This window comes from Notamacropus eugenii, chromosome 3, assembly GCF_028372415.1.
Source record: "Notamacropus eugenii isolate mMacEug1 chromosome 3, mMacEug1.pri_v2, whole genome shotgun sequence".
In the NCBI taxonomy this organism is placed as follows: Eukaryota; Metazoa; Chordata; class Mammalia; order Diprotodontia; family Macropodidae; genus Notamacropus; species Notamacropus eugenii.
Genome location: NC_092874.1, coordinates 110,420,348 through 110,438,371, shown reverse-complemented (window position 1 = coordinate 110,438,371; position 18,024 = coordinate 110,420,348). Strand labels below are relative to the sequence as shown.

The 18,024-nt window shown below is 38.7% G+C and overlaps 1 protein-coding gene across 2 annotated transcripts in view; it reads right to left on the bottom strand.

Annotated features, from left to right (window-relative positions):
• Positions 1-18,024, bottom strand: part of ATP6V0A4 (ATPase H+ transporting V0 subunit a4) — a 75,463-nt gene that overhangs the window by 36,788 nt on the left and 20,651 nt on the right. For both annotated transcript variants that reach the window (XM_072652602.1, XM_072652601.1), the window contains exons 3-7: positions 15,340-15,418; positions 12,313-12,407; positions 9,410-9,535; positions 7,002-7,096; positions 4,558-4,684 (exon numbers count right to left, since the gene is read on the bottom strand). In XM_072652602.1, the coding sequence (XP_072508703.1) occupies positions 4,558-4,684; positions 7,002-7,096; positions 9,410-9,535; positions 12,313-12,407; positions 15,340-15,418 (522 nt within the window). The remainder of the gene's footprint in view (positions 1-4,557; positions 4,685-7,001; positions 7,097-9,409; positions 9,536-12,312; positions 12,408-15,339; positions 15,419-18,024) is intronic.

Here is an 18,024-nt window from a genome sequence, read left to right as displayed (position 1 = left end):
TATCTCGATCAACCTCAAGTGGGGATAATCATCACCCCTAACTCCCAGGGTTGTGTTAAGGATAAAAAGGATAAATTTGTAAAGCTTCAAGAGCTATTATTAAAGCATCATTATCAATCACCATCATCATCATCATTATTAGTTGCTCACATAGCATTGAGTCATAGGATCACAGAATTCTCTAGTTAAACTATATCATTTTTTCAGCTTAATAAAAGAGTGGACCAAAGAGATTAAAGGTCTTGCCTGGGGCACACAAGTACTAAGTAGCATTGAGTCAGATCCTTCTGTGTTCCACTGACTGACTTCCTGGTCCATTTCTTTTCCAGTTGGGTGACCAAACAGAGAAGAGAAACTCTAACTTCTAAGGTTAAGATAGCTCTATATTCCCATTAACTTTATTATACATGTCCTCACAAAACAGAAAATCCTAGCTTCAGATTTAGCCTCTATTCCAAGTCCCAAGTCTTTCTAATGCCTTCCACTGAGTCAGTGAAAGAATTCCACTGTTGAGTTCTATCCACCCAGTGAGCCCCCAGCAATTAAGGAAGGGGAGAGAGGGAAAGTGGCATAGGAGAGATCTGTTTGCAATTGAAATGTGGTGTGTTTTACATGAAACTGAGGAGAAAGTCATTGATGCTAAAAAATTTTTGTTATTATAATTTATTACAACTTTCAATGACAATAAATAAAATGTTCAAATATAAAAACCACAACCAAAGACTCTTAAATGAAATCACTTTCTTCTGTATATTTAAATAGTCTGTAGTAGAAAGAATCCAAGACTTGTAGTTAGAAGAGCTTGACTTCCTGACTATGCTACTTACTATGAATGGAACTTTGGTTGAGCCATTTCATTTCTCTGGGTCTATCTGCTCATCTGTAAAATGAGAAGGTTGGATCCCTTCCAAATAAAAATCTATGATTCTATATTTAACATAAATACATAATGTATTGACTTTACATAGAATTCATCGTATTTATTTTATGTTTCCACTTTGAGTATATCTAGAATATGCTACAAACTGGGTTAGTCAACATTTAAGTAGTTGTCAGAAGCTTCACTGTGTGTCATTCCCTAGGTCACCATACCATTCCATTATGGTACAGCACTTTGACCTTCACCCAGCTGCTGGATATTGGTGTTGTTTTCATTTTTTTTGCGTTGTTTCTACTATAAAGGTGCCAAAAAATACATTGTACAAATAGATCTATTTGTTCCCTATTACAGGATTTAGGGCTAAAAGAGACATTAGAGGAAGCTGGAGGACACAGCAGTGAGAGTGCTGTGCCTGGAGCCAACAAGACTTGAGTTCAAATTCAGTCTCAAATTCTATCTATATGACCCCGGGCAAATCATTTATCTTCTTTCTGCCTCAGTTTCTTTGCCTGTAAAATGGGGGTAATAATAACACCTATGAGTGGGATAGACTTAGTGAAGACTCCTCAGATTGTAATTTTTCTCCCAGGGGTGAGGTAAGGCCTAAAGGCTCAAGGTTACAGTATTTTTAGAATAGAATAGTTCCATATAAGGATATAAAACTGTGTAGTGTATTAGGGTCTCAATGAGTGGACAAAACTTACATAATTCCTCGATGTCTTCATTTCAAAAGGGATTGGTTAGATTTCGTGTCTAGAATGTAAGACCGTATTCTCAGCTAATGAGGATAATGGTCAGTGGGGGGAGGAGGGACTTGCATTAGGGTCTATATAAATCACTGTCCTTTTCTTTGTCTTCGGCTTTTCCTACTCCTACAGGTAAGCCCTGCTTCTCGAGAATCGAATAAATCACTTTTCTGTCATCACTTTGAGAGGCCTCTGAGTAATTGATTTATGTAGGGACCTGAGCTATTCCACACACCTACTTCACAGGGCTGTTGTAATGAGCAAACGAGATCTTATTTGGAAAGAACTTTGAAAACCTTAAAGTGTTACATATGCTTGCTGTTACTAGAGGTCATCTGGTCCAACTCCATTTTACGTAAGACGAAACAAAAGCTTCTAAAGTAACACATGTAACAAATGACTATCAAAAGCACGCTCTGGATAGGCTATTGGAATACATTTTGTAATTCCACATTGCTTTCCAAATTCCCATAAAAATTCTTCAGTTTCCCCCTACCTATAAAATGGGGATAATAATAGAGTTGTTGTAAGCTATTTTTAAAGCATTTTGCAAACTTCAAAGTGCTGTATAAATGCTAGGTGTACTGTTAAGTATGCCATCTACGGCTTCATCTAAGATGTGGATAAAATGTTAAGCAGCATGAAGCCAACATAAATAAAAAGAGACAATCTTTATAGCACTTTAAGATTTGCAAAACATTTTACATCTATAACCTCAAATGATCCTCACAACAACTCTGAGGGGTAAATAGTAAAGCTTTTATTAGTATCTTATTTTACAGGTAACAAAAGGGAAGCCTACAATTATACATTAAGTGTCAGAGGTGGCATTTGGTCCCAGATCTTTTACACTTCAAGTCGGGCCCTCTATTCACTATGCCTGCACAGACCTACTAGAGACCTCCTTCCATTACATGATCATAGAATGAAATCCAATCCTCTCATTTTACAGATTAACCAATCAATAAACATTTATTAATCATGTACCAGGCACTGTACTAAATGCTTGGGATACAAAAAGAGGCAAAAGACAGCCCCTGTTACTATCTAATGGGGGAGACCACATGCAAACAAACATATACAAAGTGAACAGTCCCAAAATCACATAAATGATCCAGTCCGTGCTCCTTCCTTGCACCCTGACTACCAAGTGCACATCACGACATTAATGACTGCTCATTCTTTCTTGGAGATTTTCAGGGATATCCCCGTCACTTTCCAATGCCCCCTCCTCCCCAGCCCCCTTCATGACAACTCTTCAGATTCATTCAGCCAGTTCTAAAACAACCTCACTATCTGTCCTACAGCTCTCTATCTTGTGTATAGAAATGACACGCAGCTTTGTCAAATGCTTCACCTAAAATCTAGGTCAACCAACACTACAGGAGTCTCTTGTTAACGGAAGTTAACGATAACAACAATAACAATAGCTGAAATTTATTTATGTAGCACTTTAAGATTTGCAATGCATTTCACAAATATTTTGTCATTTTATCCTCAACCTTGGGAGGTAAATGTCCTTATTATCCCCACTTCGCAGATGTAGAAACCGAGGTAGGTAACAGTTAAGTGATATGCTCAGGACTACATAGCTAGAAAGTGCCTGAAGCCAGATTTGAATTCAGGTCTTCCTAACTCCAGGTCCAGTGATCTACCCACTGAGCAAATTAATTACAAGAAGTGACAGTAACAACTATAATGGGAAATGATATAAAAACCAAAGATATCAATTAAAAAGTTTAATAGTTCACTTTGGGGAAGAAGACAGGGAAATCAATAAGGAAAGCAAGAAGAAAAGGTAAGATTGTCCAACAGCAGCAAAGACCCATCTGAAGCAGTGCACCCTAATGGGTAAAATCCACTTACTTTCCTGACTGGCGCCAGGACTGCTTAGCAGCCCTAGAGCAGAAATGGAGAAACCAGATGGTGCAGGTGCCCAACCATGAGGATTTCAGACTAGGAACAGCAGAAGGTCAGGAATCAATTTCAGGTTAGTAACTGGTGGGACATTTTGGGTTTGGTCTATCAAAGCTGGGCAGTAGCTGGTACAACAATACGGGGTCAAGGCTGGGTATGAAGTAAAATGGGAGGGACGAAACTGAGAATAGGGATGGGCCAAGTAACCAGTAGTCATTGCAAAGATAAAGAGTGAATTTAGCATGAGAGAAAGAGAAAAAAAGGATAGGAGGCTGTACTGAGATCATGGAATTTTCAAAGCTGTCAGTCTTGCCGGTGGTGTAACTCTAAAAGCTAATTTAGTCTAAGGGCCCTGTGTGACTGATGTAATAAAAATTAAAGCAGTCTCATAATCACAATAATGACTAGCATTTATATAGCATTTTAAGGCTTGCATAGCTTCACAAATATCTCATTTTCTCCTCACAACAGCCCTGGGAGGTAGGTACTATTTTTATCACCCCCATCTTACAGATGAGAAGAAGTCACCTAAGCAATTTGTCCAGGATTACACCTACATCTTATTTATCCTATATAGCTCTTGTTTTGTACATATTTGTTAGCAGGTAAGCAATCAAATATATAATAAGTTCCTTGAGGGCAGGAGCTGTCTTTCGGGGGTTTTCTGTCTACAGAGCTTGGCACACAGTAGGTAATAAATGTTCACTGGAGATTGGATTTGAGCTAGTCTTCCTGACTCTAAGTATAGCACTAAAACTCAGGCATCATCTCTGCCATCTGATAACAGTTTGTTCAAGTTTTCAGTTTGACATTTTTGGATTTTTTTTTTTTTTTGAGAAGCTTATATACATTTCATTTAAAGACCGAAAAGAGATGGAGCAACATCTACTTTTACAAAAAAAAATTAGAAAAGCAAATATTGACTCCTTCGACTTATAAACCCAGTGTTTTATAAGGATAACCCTTTGGTAGAGGCATGTGAGATGACTGGCCAGAAGGACCTGAGATACCCACCGTGACAGGATCCTCAAGGACCGTGTCCATTTCAGTGTACTTCAGATAGACGTTTCCTCTGCAAACTCGCCACAGAAGTCGTTCAAAGGGAGCCATTCTCTCTCTGTTTATGACACCAGCCGTGAACCTGAGTAATGAGTTAGAACAAAACTTTCCTAAATCACTTAAATATACAGCTAATCAAGTCTGGGGGAACCACAGAGAGAAGTAAGATCTGTGTGCAGGAAAAGAGTCGATGAGAGGAGAAATGTGCATGAAGGCCAGCATGACATCAGGAAAACAGCGATGCATAGCTCCCATTTCCTAGCTGTGACCTTGGGCAAAACGTTTAGCCTCTCTGAGGCTCACTTTTCTCATCTATAAAATGGACACAATAATATGTCCACAATCTGCTAAGAGTCTATATGCAGTGTGTTATTTGGAAAGAAAATATTTTATAAGTTTAAAAGTTCTATATAATGGAAAAATTTTACATAGTTGCACATATATAACCAGAATCTGACTGTTTACTATCTCGATGATGGGGGAGAGAAAGAATTTGGAGCTCAAACTTTTAAAAAATGTTAAAAAATGATTTTAGCATGTCATTGGGGGGGAAATAAAGTATAGGCTACTTATATATATATTTTTATATATTTATTTACATATAAATTTATATATAAAGTTCTACAAAGGCATTAATTATTATGACATGCATATAAACTTATGAATCTATATGTGCATATGTATATGTACATGTGTGCATATTACTGGGTTATTTTGTGACCCAAGGAAGCAAATGAGACTTTAGTATACCCATCTGTAAAACGGGAAGAGTCAATTTTGCAAAACTTTCAGGGAAACTCATATTCTTGAGATGTCGCATTCTCCAAAAAGGAGGCTAATTCTAGTTCCATTCTATTCCCGGGATTCTTTTCATATTCTGGGAAGACTGGTAAAAATATTTACTTGCTTCAGCAACCAAACATTCACTTATGAAAACTATGAATATGGATCATTATAGCATATGTTTTTGAAAATAATTCACATTCTAAAATGACTCAGAGGAGTATATATGTTTATGACCTACTCTTTGTCTACCTAAACATACGAAATGATCTCTGTCCCAAACCTTTGTAAAATTTCACTTCCCTTTGAAATGATTACATGTGTTCATGGGTCAGTTCTGAATTTGCGCTACTGCTCCTGAATAACTTTTTCCTTTTGGCATGTGAAAAATCTATTGTTACCAAAAGGTCAGACACAACTGACTTTTGGAACAGTGTTTTTCTCCCATTAAACCCATTGCAAAAAGTGTAGTAACACATTTGGCATTCACAGTATACTTAAAATAATGCCTAGCATATAATAATTAATAAATATTGACTGATTGATGCCAACAAGTCTTCTTGCTGGACAATCATATGTGGATCACCTAGATCCACAAATCAGCATTCAAAACTGGAGGTGCCTTCTATGGAAACATTCTATATTTTAGAGATACAGAAAAATAAAGAGTAAAAGCAGGGTCAGATTAAAGTCCTTACAGACCTTCTGCCTTCCTGTTCTATAATAAGCCCTTGGGTAGATGCATATCGTTAAAAAGTTATCCCAAAGGTCTTAATGAATTTTTGTTATTAAGAGCTTAGAACAATAATAGCTAGTACTTATATATTGCAAAGCAACTTACAAATTATCTTCACAACCCTGATGCTCTTATTGCTCCCATTTTACAGATGGGGAAACTGAGGTAGTCAAAGATTAAGTGTCTTATTAATCAGCTAGTTAGTATCTAAGGTCACATTTGAACTCAAGTCTTCATGACTCTAGATATATTAAGCTCTATCCACTGGGCCACCTACCAGCCTTGGTACTAGGATTTTTAGTATATCCTTAAATATATAAGGTCTGGCCTGTGATTTTGATCAGTACAGAAGAACTCCCCCCTCACATGTAGATCACCAACTCTTCACCCGGGGCACTGAGAAGTTAGTTAAGTGAGCTGTCTACTGTTATAAGCTAGGATAGGTTGGAAGTGGGAGCTGGTTCCAGGTCATAAAGTCTGCATGACCTGCCACCTCTCTACCATTCCAGGCAGCTACACAACTCTGCTGAAGAAGAGATACTGGTTGCAGTTCGTTATTTATCCCCATTTTACAGATGAGGCAATAGAAGCACAGAATTTAAGTGGCTCAGCCAAGGTGGTAAATGAACATTGAAACTAAAATTGAGGCTCCTGACTCCTAATCCAGCATTTTTGTTCCCCTCCCCTGACCCAGTAACAGCCTCTTCTGTCATTTGTTTCTTCACCATACAATGACTTTGTAGTGCCCTGTCTGACTCTCCCTCTGGGAACAAGCATTAAGGACATGAATGTAGAAAGGGAATCTTGTTAACCCCAGCGTATACAGCAGAATTCAAGCATGTGCTGAGGACACGAACGTGGGTAGAGGCGATGTACAAACCCCAATTTCCCAGCTGCTGCTGAAGGGACAGTCCTCAGCTCCAAGAGGCCAGAGGTGTCTTCACTGAAGAAATCATCGGTTAAGCTGCTTTCAGTCTGAAAGTCAAAACACAACCCATTGAATTTACATATTTTAAAATGACCTTAAAGCCCTGTTGTGTGCCATCAGAGGAAGCATTTCCCAATTTTTTTCCTAAAAAAATCCTCTGGGGCTGGGGGGCAGGGTAGGACTCCGAACCTGGCACCCTTTATACTGGTTGCTTTTACCTGAACATCATAGTTTCTTTTCCCTCAGACACCAACACGTTTCAGCTGGGCTAGTTTGACAGCGATAATGTTTTAGTCTTGAAACAACATTAATAATAATAGCTAACATTTATATAGCACCTCCTATGTGCTAGGCATCGTGCTAAGCCTTTTACAACAACCACAGGAGGCAGATGTTATTATTAACTCCATTTTAAAGATGAGGAAACTGGAGCAAACAGGTTAAGTGATTTTCCTAGGTGTCACACAGTTAGTAAAGTGCCTGAGGCCTGATTTGAACTCATGTCATCCTAACTCCAGGTCTCCCCCTCTGTCCACTGCACCTCCTTGCATAACCCTGCCTCCTATAATATCCAGGGCTAGAATTTAGAGTCAAAATATTAGTTAGAACTGCAACATGGTAGATGGATTTGGAGTCAAAGGACATGAATTCTAATCCAGATTTATATAGCCTTGGGCAAATCACTAAATCTCTCTGGGCTTCCTCATTTGTAACATGAGGGGGTTGGACTCCAAAATCCAAGATATTATACTCTATTTGCCACTATGTAAACTCATTAAACATCAAGTGGGAATAGTCCTCTTTATCCTTCTTTAAATCATGGAAAGAGATAAAATGGGAGAATATATCTACTACCAGAACCTAAGCTTCTGGAAAGAAAGAATAAGAATATTGGTTCTAGCTTTGGTCCAAATTCCACCTAGGACGCTTACTATTCTGTTAGTTGGGCAAGCCGCTTAACCCCCGGGCCTCAGTTTCTTAAAATGAGCGGGTTGGGCTAGGTGGCCTCTGAGTTCTCTTCTCCCTATGGGATCTAGCTTGCCAAAACTAGTCTTTTATTTTATTTCATTTTCCACACACTACCTTGTACATATTAGCTACTTAACAAACATTTGCCTAATTGAATTTATTGCATCATGCCAGCTTATTTTTTTGTAACGGGAAAGCAACACAAAATGTAAACACTCGTCTATGGCATTTTTTAAGTAATTAAAAAAGTAATTTTAAAAGGTAGTTATTTTAAACTAGATGACACCATATTGCATAGAGTGCTGGGTCAGGAGTCAGGAAGACCCATCTTACTGAGTTCAAATCTGGCCTCAGATACTTCCTAACTGTGTCATCCTGAGCAAGTCACTTCACCCTGTTTGTCTCGGTTTCCTCATCTGTAAAAGGAGGTGGAGGAGGAAATAACAAGCTATTCCAGTACCTTTGCCAAGAAACTCTAAATGGGGTCACAGAGAGGCTGAAATGACTTAACAATGACAACAATTTTAAGTCAATTAAAGCATTCATTTTCACTTAAAATGGAAGTTTTCAATAGGCAAACCCAATATCTATGACAGAAAGCACAAGCCAGTGAAGGGCATAGGATGACATCTGGAGGGTCTCTTATGGTCCAATCCCCTCATTTTACAGATGAGGAAAATGAGGTTTCACCGAGTGGTGATTTGCCCAAAGTCACATACAAAATGACAAAGACAAGATTTGAACACAGGTCTTTGAATATCATATATCCAGTGCTCATTCCCACCATACCTTCAAAAAGGAATAGAAAATTCTTTAGAAACGAAATAGAAGGCAGCATTTTTATGCTGTATTTCTCAGCAATATCCAAACTTGCTTGCTCCTTCATTCCTATACTCAAATCTATTTTTGTGACAGGTTTTTTTTTCTATTTCTCCCTTACATTTTTGGCCCTAGGCTTTATAATCTTACCATTTCTTCCAGTGAAACGTAGCCAGCAGGGGGAAGTGTGGGTGCCACAATTTTTCCCTCTGTGATGTTATTCCATGCTGGGTTTCTTTGTTTTTCGTTTTGTGAGTTTTGTTTTGCTTTTGAGGAAAAGAACATAACAAATTTTCCTCTTGTTTTCCTGTTCCCCTGGGATTTTTCTTCCATTTTTCTCTCCTCTCCCTAGTTTTTTTCTTCTTTTTTTAAATTTGTTTGACTCTACTACTATATGTATTTTTAAACTGTTTCTTTTGTTACTGTTTTCCACAAAAAAAAAACAAACAACCCTCCTTCACCCCACCAATCTCGAATATAAAAACAGAAAGTGATTTATTCCTTTTCTAAAGCATCCCAAATAGAAGAGTGCGGACTCTCATCCCTCTAATCACTCCAGTCCAAATCCTCACCTCAAAGAAGTCTTGAGTTTTCTTCAGGAGATATTTGAGTTCTGTTAGTTGCAAGAAGTTGGTCCTCAGAGCCTGCTGATTCTGGTTGGCTTCCCGAAGCTCCCCCTCCAGCTTTTCCAGAATTATCTTGGAAATAAAAAGAAAGGGGATACCACTTTACAAGTGTTCTAGACATTCTTGGTAGAAATAATGAGTTAAGAACCCCAGAGAACCAAAGGACAAAGCTATAACCCTCAAGCTACTTTCAGTGTGTCATTTTTCAGTCGTGCCCAACTCTCTGGGACTCCATTTGGGATTTTCTTGGCAAGGATATTGGAGTGGTTTGCCATTTCCTTCTCCAACTCATTTTACAGATGAAGAAACTGAGGCAAACAGGGTTGAGTCACTTGTCCAGGGTCACGCAGCTAATAAATAAGTGAACTCAGGAAGATGAGTTTTCCTGACTCCCGATCCAGCACAAAAAGGGTCACACAGCTAATGTCTGAGGCCAGAATTCAGAAGAGGAGTCTTCTGACTCCAGACCTGGTACTCTCTCCACTGTGCCACCTGCCTATCCTTAGGGAGGGGCAAATGGCTTTATTCCAAGATTTGAAAAGCAAAGGATGATTTAGCCTAGATTTGACTACAACATTTCAAACTGCACTAAGACTTTTAGGAGTGAGTGTGTATGTGTGTGAGAAAGAGAAAGAGTGCATACACAAACATTTTTTACAAACATTGTCTGTAAAAACAGTTGTGTTTTATTGGAACTGGATTTCAACAGTGTAGGGTACTATTGAGGAATTCTGTCTTCCTAGAAGGATGAACCCGTTCTCCACAATTTACAATCCTGAGAGTTGTTTGGGGCAGTGACAGGTTAAGTGACTTGCCCAGGGTCACACCTCCAGCCTGTACCACATTCAGAATTTAACCCCTGCTCTTCCTTTGAGGAAGTTGCTTTCTTGCTTTCTATTCACTAAATTACACTTTTCAATATAAAACTAAAACTACAGTGTGGGAATAACTCAACATAAAACCGACCAACAATCTAGTAGGAAATTCAGATATATAAACTCGATGGCCCTTTGAATCTATGCTGAATTACGCAGAGAAAGATACTCTTCCACTATTCATGGACCCCATCCTACCCTCACCCCAGTTACAAACCCATAACAGTTCATTATAGCACTCTCTATAGAAGCATTATCTTCATTTTTAAAGTGGAAAGAGAGCTGTAAATCTAGGGGAAGAATTTGATTCCAGTTCCTTCTAGCTCCAGTTTCAGAGTTCTAACCCCTACATTACACCACCCAAAATCATTCTCAAAAAATTAGAAGTTGTCTCATCTGGTGCAGCACAGCTGGTGAGTCAGTTGATTGATATTTATTAAGAGCTGCTATGACCATATACTGCGCTAAGTCCTGGGGATACTTCCACAAAAAAGACAACATATTGTCTCTGCCCTCAAGGAGTTCATGATCTAACAGAGAGGACAACATATAAATAAATGTATACAAACAAGCTACATGCAAGATAAATAGGAAATAATTAAAAGGAAGAAGGTGATGTGATTAAAAGAAAGAAGGCACTACAATTAAGAAGGGGTAGGAAAGGTTTCCTATAAAAGGTGGGATTTTATCTGGGACTTGAAGAAAACCAGTAAAACCCAGTAGGCAGAGGAGAGAGAGAGCCCAGGCCTGGGAGACAGCCAGAGAAAATGCCCATAGTTGAGAGATGAAGTGTCTTGTTCATGGAACAGCCAAGAGGCCAGCGTCATTGCATAGATGAGTAAGTGTGGGGAAGTAAGATATAAAAAGACTGGAAAGGCAGGAAAGGATTAAGTTATGAAGGGTTTTGAACACCGACCAAACAGGATTTTTCATTTGATCCTGGAAGCAACAACGACAAAGTGAAATTGATTGAGTGGGTGAGGGCAGGGGACACGAAGGTGACCTGATCAGACTGGTGGCTGAATGAAAGATGGATTGGAGGGAGGAGAGAATTGGCAGGCAGACCCACCACAAGCTATTACAATAGTCAAACAAGATGGCTGGAGCTTATTTGGAGTCCTAAGGGGCAATATTTTTACCTAGGGCAAGTATTGAGGAGTGCATCCTGGGGATACAGGCTCAAGAAATCCCCTCCAGGAACGTATGAGAACACAAGGGGATAAAGACCCAGGATCAAACACTAGGAGACTGTCAAATCTATTATTCGTCCTATCGTCACAAAGTCTCTTGCCTTAAGCTCACCATGCATGGAAACTCCACTCTCTTGAATTTATTCCACTCCATCTCAGTTGGAGCCAAGACTCTTCCTTTCCATTACCTAGTTCTCTTCCTGATGCCAAGACCATCAGAAGTCAGAACAATTGCCGGCACACAGCAAAGAGTCTCTCCTTTGCCTCCTGCCTTGTAGCTCTCTCCCATTCCGCCTAAGATACAGACTCAGAACCCTCTAGTGGGAGACTGTCAAGGACCACAATGCCTCCCTTCTCCACTCCTCCCTTCGTTGTTTCTCCAAACTCGTTACCCTTGTCGTAAATCATACAAGTAAATCAATCTGATTTCCTTTCCCATTTTGGAAGTGTGTGGGGGGGGAAGTGAAGGAGAGTTCATCTACTATGGATGCAGTCAATATGTGAATCATAAACTGGCTTTAGGGTTAGAGAATCTGGGTTCAAATCCTACCTTTGATATTTACCACTGATGTGGTCCTGGGCAAATCATAACCTGTTTGAGCCTTCATTTCTTATCTGTGAAAGGACTAGGTGGCCTCTAAAGTCCCTTACAGCCAGCCCACTTCTTTTTCAAAATCTACCTGCCAATTTTCCTCAGTTCCTTCAGTAAATGAAGCAATATCAGCCCAGATATCAGTGCTCTAGGGGACAGAAGCCTTTCACTGATAGAACAACGTTAACATACCTCGAGGTCAATCATTTCCCTAGGCAGAGGTGTCTGTGGGGATTTCTCAGGTATTTGGATCACAATCTCCTTTTTCATCTCATCTTCTAGAAAACCTAATAGGGAAAAAACACATTGTAGAAGTTAGGCTAAATGACCATTTCCTTGATCCAGAAAGCTGTCTTGTCTCTTTATACCTGGGAAACTGGTTTAGGGACCTTTCCCACATGAGCTGTCCTCCAGAAATTCCCAGCCTCTTCCTCTTCTACCACCACCACCTGCAGGCCATGAAAGTTGTTTGGGCCAGCTCACCTGGCCTGCTCAGCCCATCACTGCTTCTGAGGACCCACATATGCAAGCGCGCATGCGCGTGCACGTACATGCGCACGCACACACGCACGCACACACGCACACACAGACACAGACACACACACACACACACACACACACACACACACACAATTCCCCCCTCTTCTTGTCTCTAGACTGAATAATCTAAGTATGTTGCCAATGAGAACAACCTTTGTGGGTTGAGTTCTCATAAATAGCTTATTTCATCTTTTTCTGTGGCTAACCTCAAGCCTGGCCAACCATAAGAGAGAAGATGGTTCAATTAATCAATCAACAAACATTTATTGTTACAGTGCTTACTATGTACTGGGAACTGTACTAAGAGATGAGAGTACAGTGAAAGGCAAAAATCAATACCTGTCCTCCAGGAAACCACATTCTAATAGAGGAGAGAACATATAAATAACTAAGCATACGTAAGACACATATAGAGCAAATGGAAGGTAACCTAAGAGGGAAAGGCCCTGATGACTGAGGAAACTGGGAAAGGTCAACTAAGTCTTAAAGGAAGCCACAGAAACTGTAATTAGACCGACTGAAAACATGTCACTTGTTGAACAGAAGAATCATCTTAGGAGCACCCAAGAGTTCTATTTTATTTCAAGACACTTATGTGGTACAGTGGATAGACAGCTAAACCTGGAATTAGGAAGAGTTCAAATCTGACCTCAGATTTGTGACACTGGACAAACCACTCAACCTTTGCTTGCTTCAGTTTCTTCATTTGTAAAATGAGGATAATAATAGCAATTACCTTGTCCTCCCCAATTATTGTGAGGATCAGTGAGATAATATTTGTAAAGTTATATAAACTGCTAGCTATTATTGTTTTATAGCTGGTCGCCATGCTGGCACAAAAAGATGCCAGATGAAGGATTTGTGGTCACGGTTCCCAGATGGGCAGTTCTTTCATTCTTATTCCCAATCTCTTCTCTACCATCCTCCGGTGCCTAGGCAAGTCCTTTTACTTCATCATAACAGCCAGGGAAATGGTCAGAAATGGAAATGAAGCCAGGGCTACATTATGTTATTTTAATTAACCAAAGAAACTTAAGACATCAGATAGTCAACTAGAATTTATCAAGCACCCACTATGTGCCAAACAATTAAAAAAGAAGACAAAAAAACAAAATAATCCCCAGTTGTGTTGTCTTCCCCATTAGATTGAGTTCTTTGAAGGTAGGAACTGTCTTTTGCCGCTTTTGGTATACCCAGAGCTCAGCTTAGCACCTGACACATTGAAAGTGCTTAAGAAATCTTTGTTGATAGATTGAATTTCAGGTCCATCAACTCTTCCTAAGTTTAAGGAACTGAATAAAAACATAAGATGCCCCTGGAAGATGGACCAGAGACTAGTTAGAATTTACTTCTCCTTTCTCTTAACTCAAGAACTGTAAGGTACAGAAATTCAATTCAACATGCATTTATTGAATGTGCCAGGCACTAGACTTAGTACTAGGAACAAAAGATAAAAATGAAACACTCCCTGTCCTCAAGGAACTTACATTTTGGGGGGGAGGGGAAGGTAACATATACATAGGATATTAAATATAAAACTATATAAAGTAATTTCCAGGAGGGGTAATCAGAAGAGATTCATATACAATAGAGGTTCTTAACCTTTTTGGTTACATAAGCCCCTTGGGCAACCTGGTCAAACCTATGGGTTCCATAATAACATTTGCTGTATTTTTTAAATTCATAATTAAAGGAAATACTAATCTTCAGTTAGAGGTTAATGAAAATAAATACGTAATTTTGTTCCTATCCAAGGTCACAAATCCCTCCCCAAAATCTAAGAGGTCCATGAACCCCAAGTTAAGAACCCCTAAGAAGCACCACCTGAGTAAGCTTTCAAGGAAGCTAGAGATTCTATGAAGCATGTTCATTGCTGCAGTCTGGTAGGTATTAAACCTTGAGATCTTGTGTCCAGTTTTGGTTACTGAATTGCAAAGACAGTTTTTAAAAGCTGGAAAATGCAGGATTGTTGTTGGTGAGTTGTTTCAGTCATGTCTGACTCACCATGACCCCTAAAGACCTAAAATCATGCAAAGGATAAAAAGAACTAGGACTTTTTAGTTTGGAAAGATGGAGGCTAAAATGGAATATGACAGGAGGAAAAGTGTAGATTTAAGTAGAACACTGATTTGCTCACCAAAACATAACTCCCTTTATAACATACCTCATAGTGTCCATTTATAGGAAAGTGCTTTAAAATGCTCTGAGGTGTGTGATGCTATTTCCATTTTACAGATTAAGAAACTGAGGTTGATAGAGGTTAAATTATTTGCTCAAGGTCCCTCAAGTAGTAAGTGTGAGGGTTAGAATTTGAACCCAGAACCCCTTACTCCAAGATCCCATGATTTTTCTTCATCATACCACTTCTAATCTCATTTGGTAAAAAGTGGAAATGATTGAAATTGGAAACAAGTCCAAGAGTGATTTTGATCAATTCAGGCAATGATTGATTCATAATGGGTTCATTGAGGCAAGTTTGAGGTGTTTGTGATTGATCCTGAAACCCGAGTAGAGAAGCTTTACTTATTCTATAAACTGAACTTTGCTTGTCAGAGGACAGCCTGACCATGTTGAATAATTGTGTTCTTCGGTAGTTAGCATTGTCTGAGCTCCCTTTTGTCCTTATTTCTTGCCAGTGACCAAAGAACTCCCTCAGACATTAGGAGGACTCTGACTTACGGAGGATTCTCTCCAAGGACTCACACCTTCGCACTTCATTCACAAACTTTCGTTGGAAGCTGTTCACATTTGCATTTAGCTAGAGGAAAAAAACCCAAAAGAATACATCAGTAATGTCTGCTGCTTTTTGGTTCTTTCTTTTTCTTCCTTTTAAAAACTGAGAAAATTACATGGGACAGGTATGTGGCTAGTACACTCTAACACCGTCTACACTCCTCGCAAAGACTTCTATCTGCCCTAAACCTAACAAAGAGTTAAATAAAGGATTCCTTATGTGTGGCTCCTTTTACTGACCAGCTGAGTCCCTACTATGCTCAGTAAAATGAAAAACAACCAAGACTCAGCTGACCTCTGATTTGACCTTGATCTTAGTAAGAAGGGGGAAGAGGAAGGAGATTTAACAAATCCACTAAGGGACAACTTAAAGTTCTACTACAATGAGAATATGAAGATCAATAAGTTTCAAGAACACATATTTATATTAGCAGACATTAATATAAAGATTTAAGGTTTCCAAAATGTTTTACATTTGTTATTGCATTTGATCCTAACAACAATTCTGTTGGTCAATAAGCATTTATTAAGCACCTACTATGTGCCAGGTGCTATCCTAAACACTAGGACACAAAGAAAAGCAAAAGATAGTCACTGTCCTCAAGGAGCTCACAGGCTAATGCAAGAGACGACATGAAAAATAAGTATGCACAAACAAGATATATGTGTATATATATATATATATATATATATATATATATATATATATATATATATATATATATATATATATATATGGTAAATAGGAAGTAATCATAGGTACTTTCTGAATCCCCATCCCTCCATTTGAATCCCAAATGTCATCTCCACTTCAGAAAAAGCCTTATTCCTCAATCCTCAGTTTGGATTTCAATCTTGGACATAAAGGGGGATATCAAATCAGGGAGTATGGAAAGAATTACCTGTCAGATATGTAGATAAAGGAAAAAAAGAGATGAAGATCACGGGAGGTATGATTGATCATTTTGATTACATTAAATTAGAAAGTTTCTGCACAAAAAAACCAAATGTAGTCAGAATTAGAAAGAAAGCAGGAAGGGAAATTTGTAAAAATAAAAAAATTACTCTTATAAAGGTCTCATTTCTCAAACATATAGGGAACCAAGGTAAATTTATAAAAACTCAAGCCATTTCCCAATTGATAAATGGTAAAATTGATAAATGGAGATGTTTATCTCTATTCTACAGATAAGGAAACTGAGGTTTCCTTATGTGCGACTTCCTATGTTCACACAACCAACAAGAGTAAGCATTTATATGTTTCAAGGTTTGCAAAGCACTTTTACAAATATCTCATTTGATCCTCACAGCAACCCTGGGAAGTAGATACTATTAATATTATTCCCATTTGGGGACAGAATGGAGGGAAATATAGTTAGTCTTACACAACATGACTATTATGCAAGTCATTTGCAAAACTTTACAGATATGGCCTATATTGAATTGCTTGCCTTCCCAAAAAGAATGGGTGGGGAGGGAGGGATGAAGAGAAGTTGGAACTCAAAGTTTTAGGAACAACTGTTGAGTATTGTTCTTGCAACTAGGAAATAAGAAATACAGGTAACGGGGCATAGAAATTTATCTTGCCCTACAGGACAAAAGAGAAGACAGGGATAAGGGAAGGGAGGGGAGGGATGTTAGAAGGGAGGGCTGATTGGTGATAGGGATAATTAGAATGCTTGGCGTTTTGGGGTGGAGGGAGGGGAGAAATGGGGAGAAAATTTGGAACACAAAAATTTTTTGGAAATTAATGTTGAAAACTTAAATAAATTCATTTTAAAAAATTATTATTCCCATTTTACAGATGAAGAAACTGAGGTAGACAGGGGTTAAGTGATTTGCCCAGGTCACCCAGCCAGTAAAGTGTCTGAGGCAGGATTCTGAATTCATGCCTTCCTGATTCTGAGATCAGTACTCTATCTACTTTGCATTCTAACTGCCTAGGTAAGAGAGGTAATACCCATTCAGTGAATAGGCCTCTTTAAGAAATAGTCAGGGAATGGCCCTTTTAATGCCATTTTAAAGAAAAAAAGTCAAGCTGTGAGGGAAAGAGAAACAGTTACTATTGATAATCACTCTAAGCCAGGAGGGTCCAGAAAACAGCCATTGAGTAATTGACTAAATTGACTCCTTCACTCATTCCTGTGACTGAAAAAATTCTAGGAAGGGGAAAATGAGGGTCCAGAAAATGATTTTTGAGATTCCAAGTTGTTAACACCCATAAACACAACTAGAATCCAAGACCTCCAATTCCCAATTCACTGTTCATTCTACTACATTTCATTTTGCCTTCCTGTGCCAGCTATGTTAACTGTGTACTTTCAAGAGACTGCTATGGAGCTGGGAAGTCTAGCTTTCAATCTTAGTTCCATCACATCAGTTTCCTCATCTCTACTATGGGGAAATCACTTACCATTCTTGGGACTCAGCTTTATCATCCACAAAATGGGAATAAAATTAACTGCATGACATTTCATAGGGACTTTTGTAAGAATAAAATGAAATAATAAATGTGAAATGATTTGTTAAAAGTCCATAATACCAACAGAGAGACATCTTAAAATAAGATTAATTACGTGCTCAGCATTTAAATTAAGTCTGAATAAAGGACACAGATTTCTTAAAGCTTAG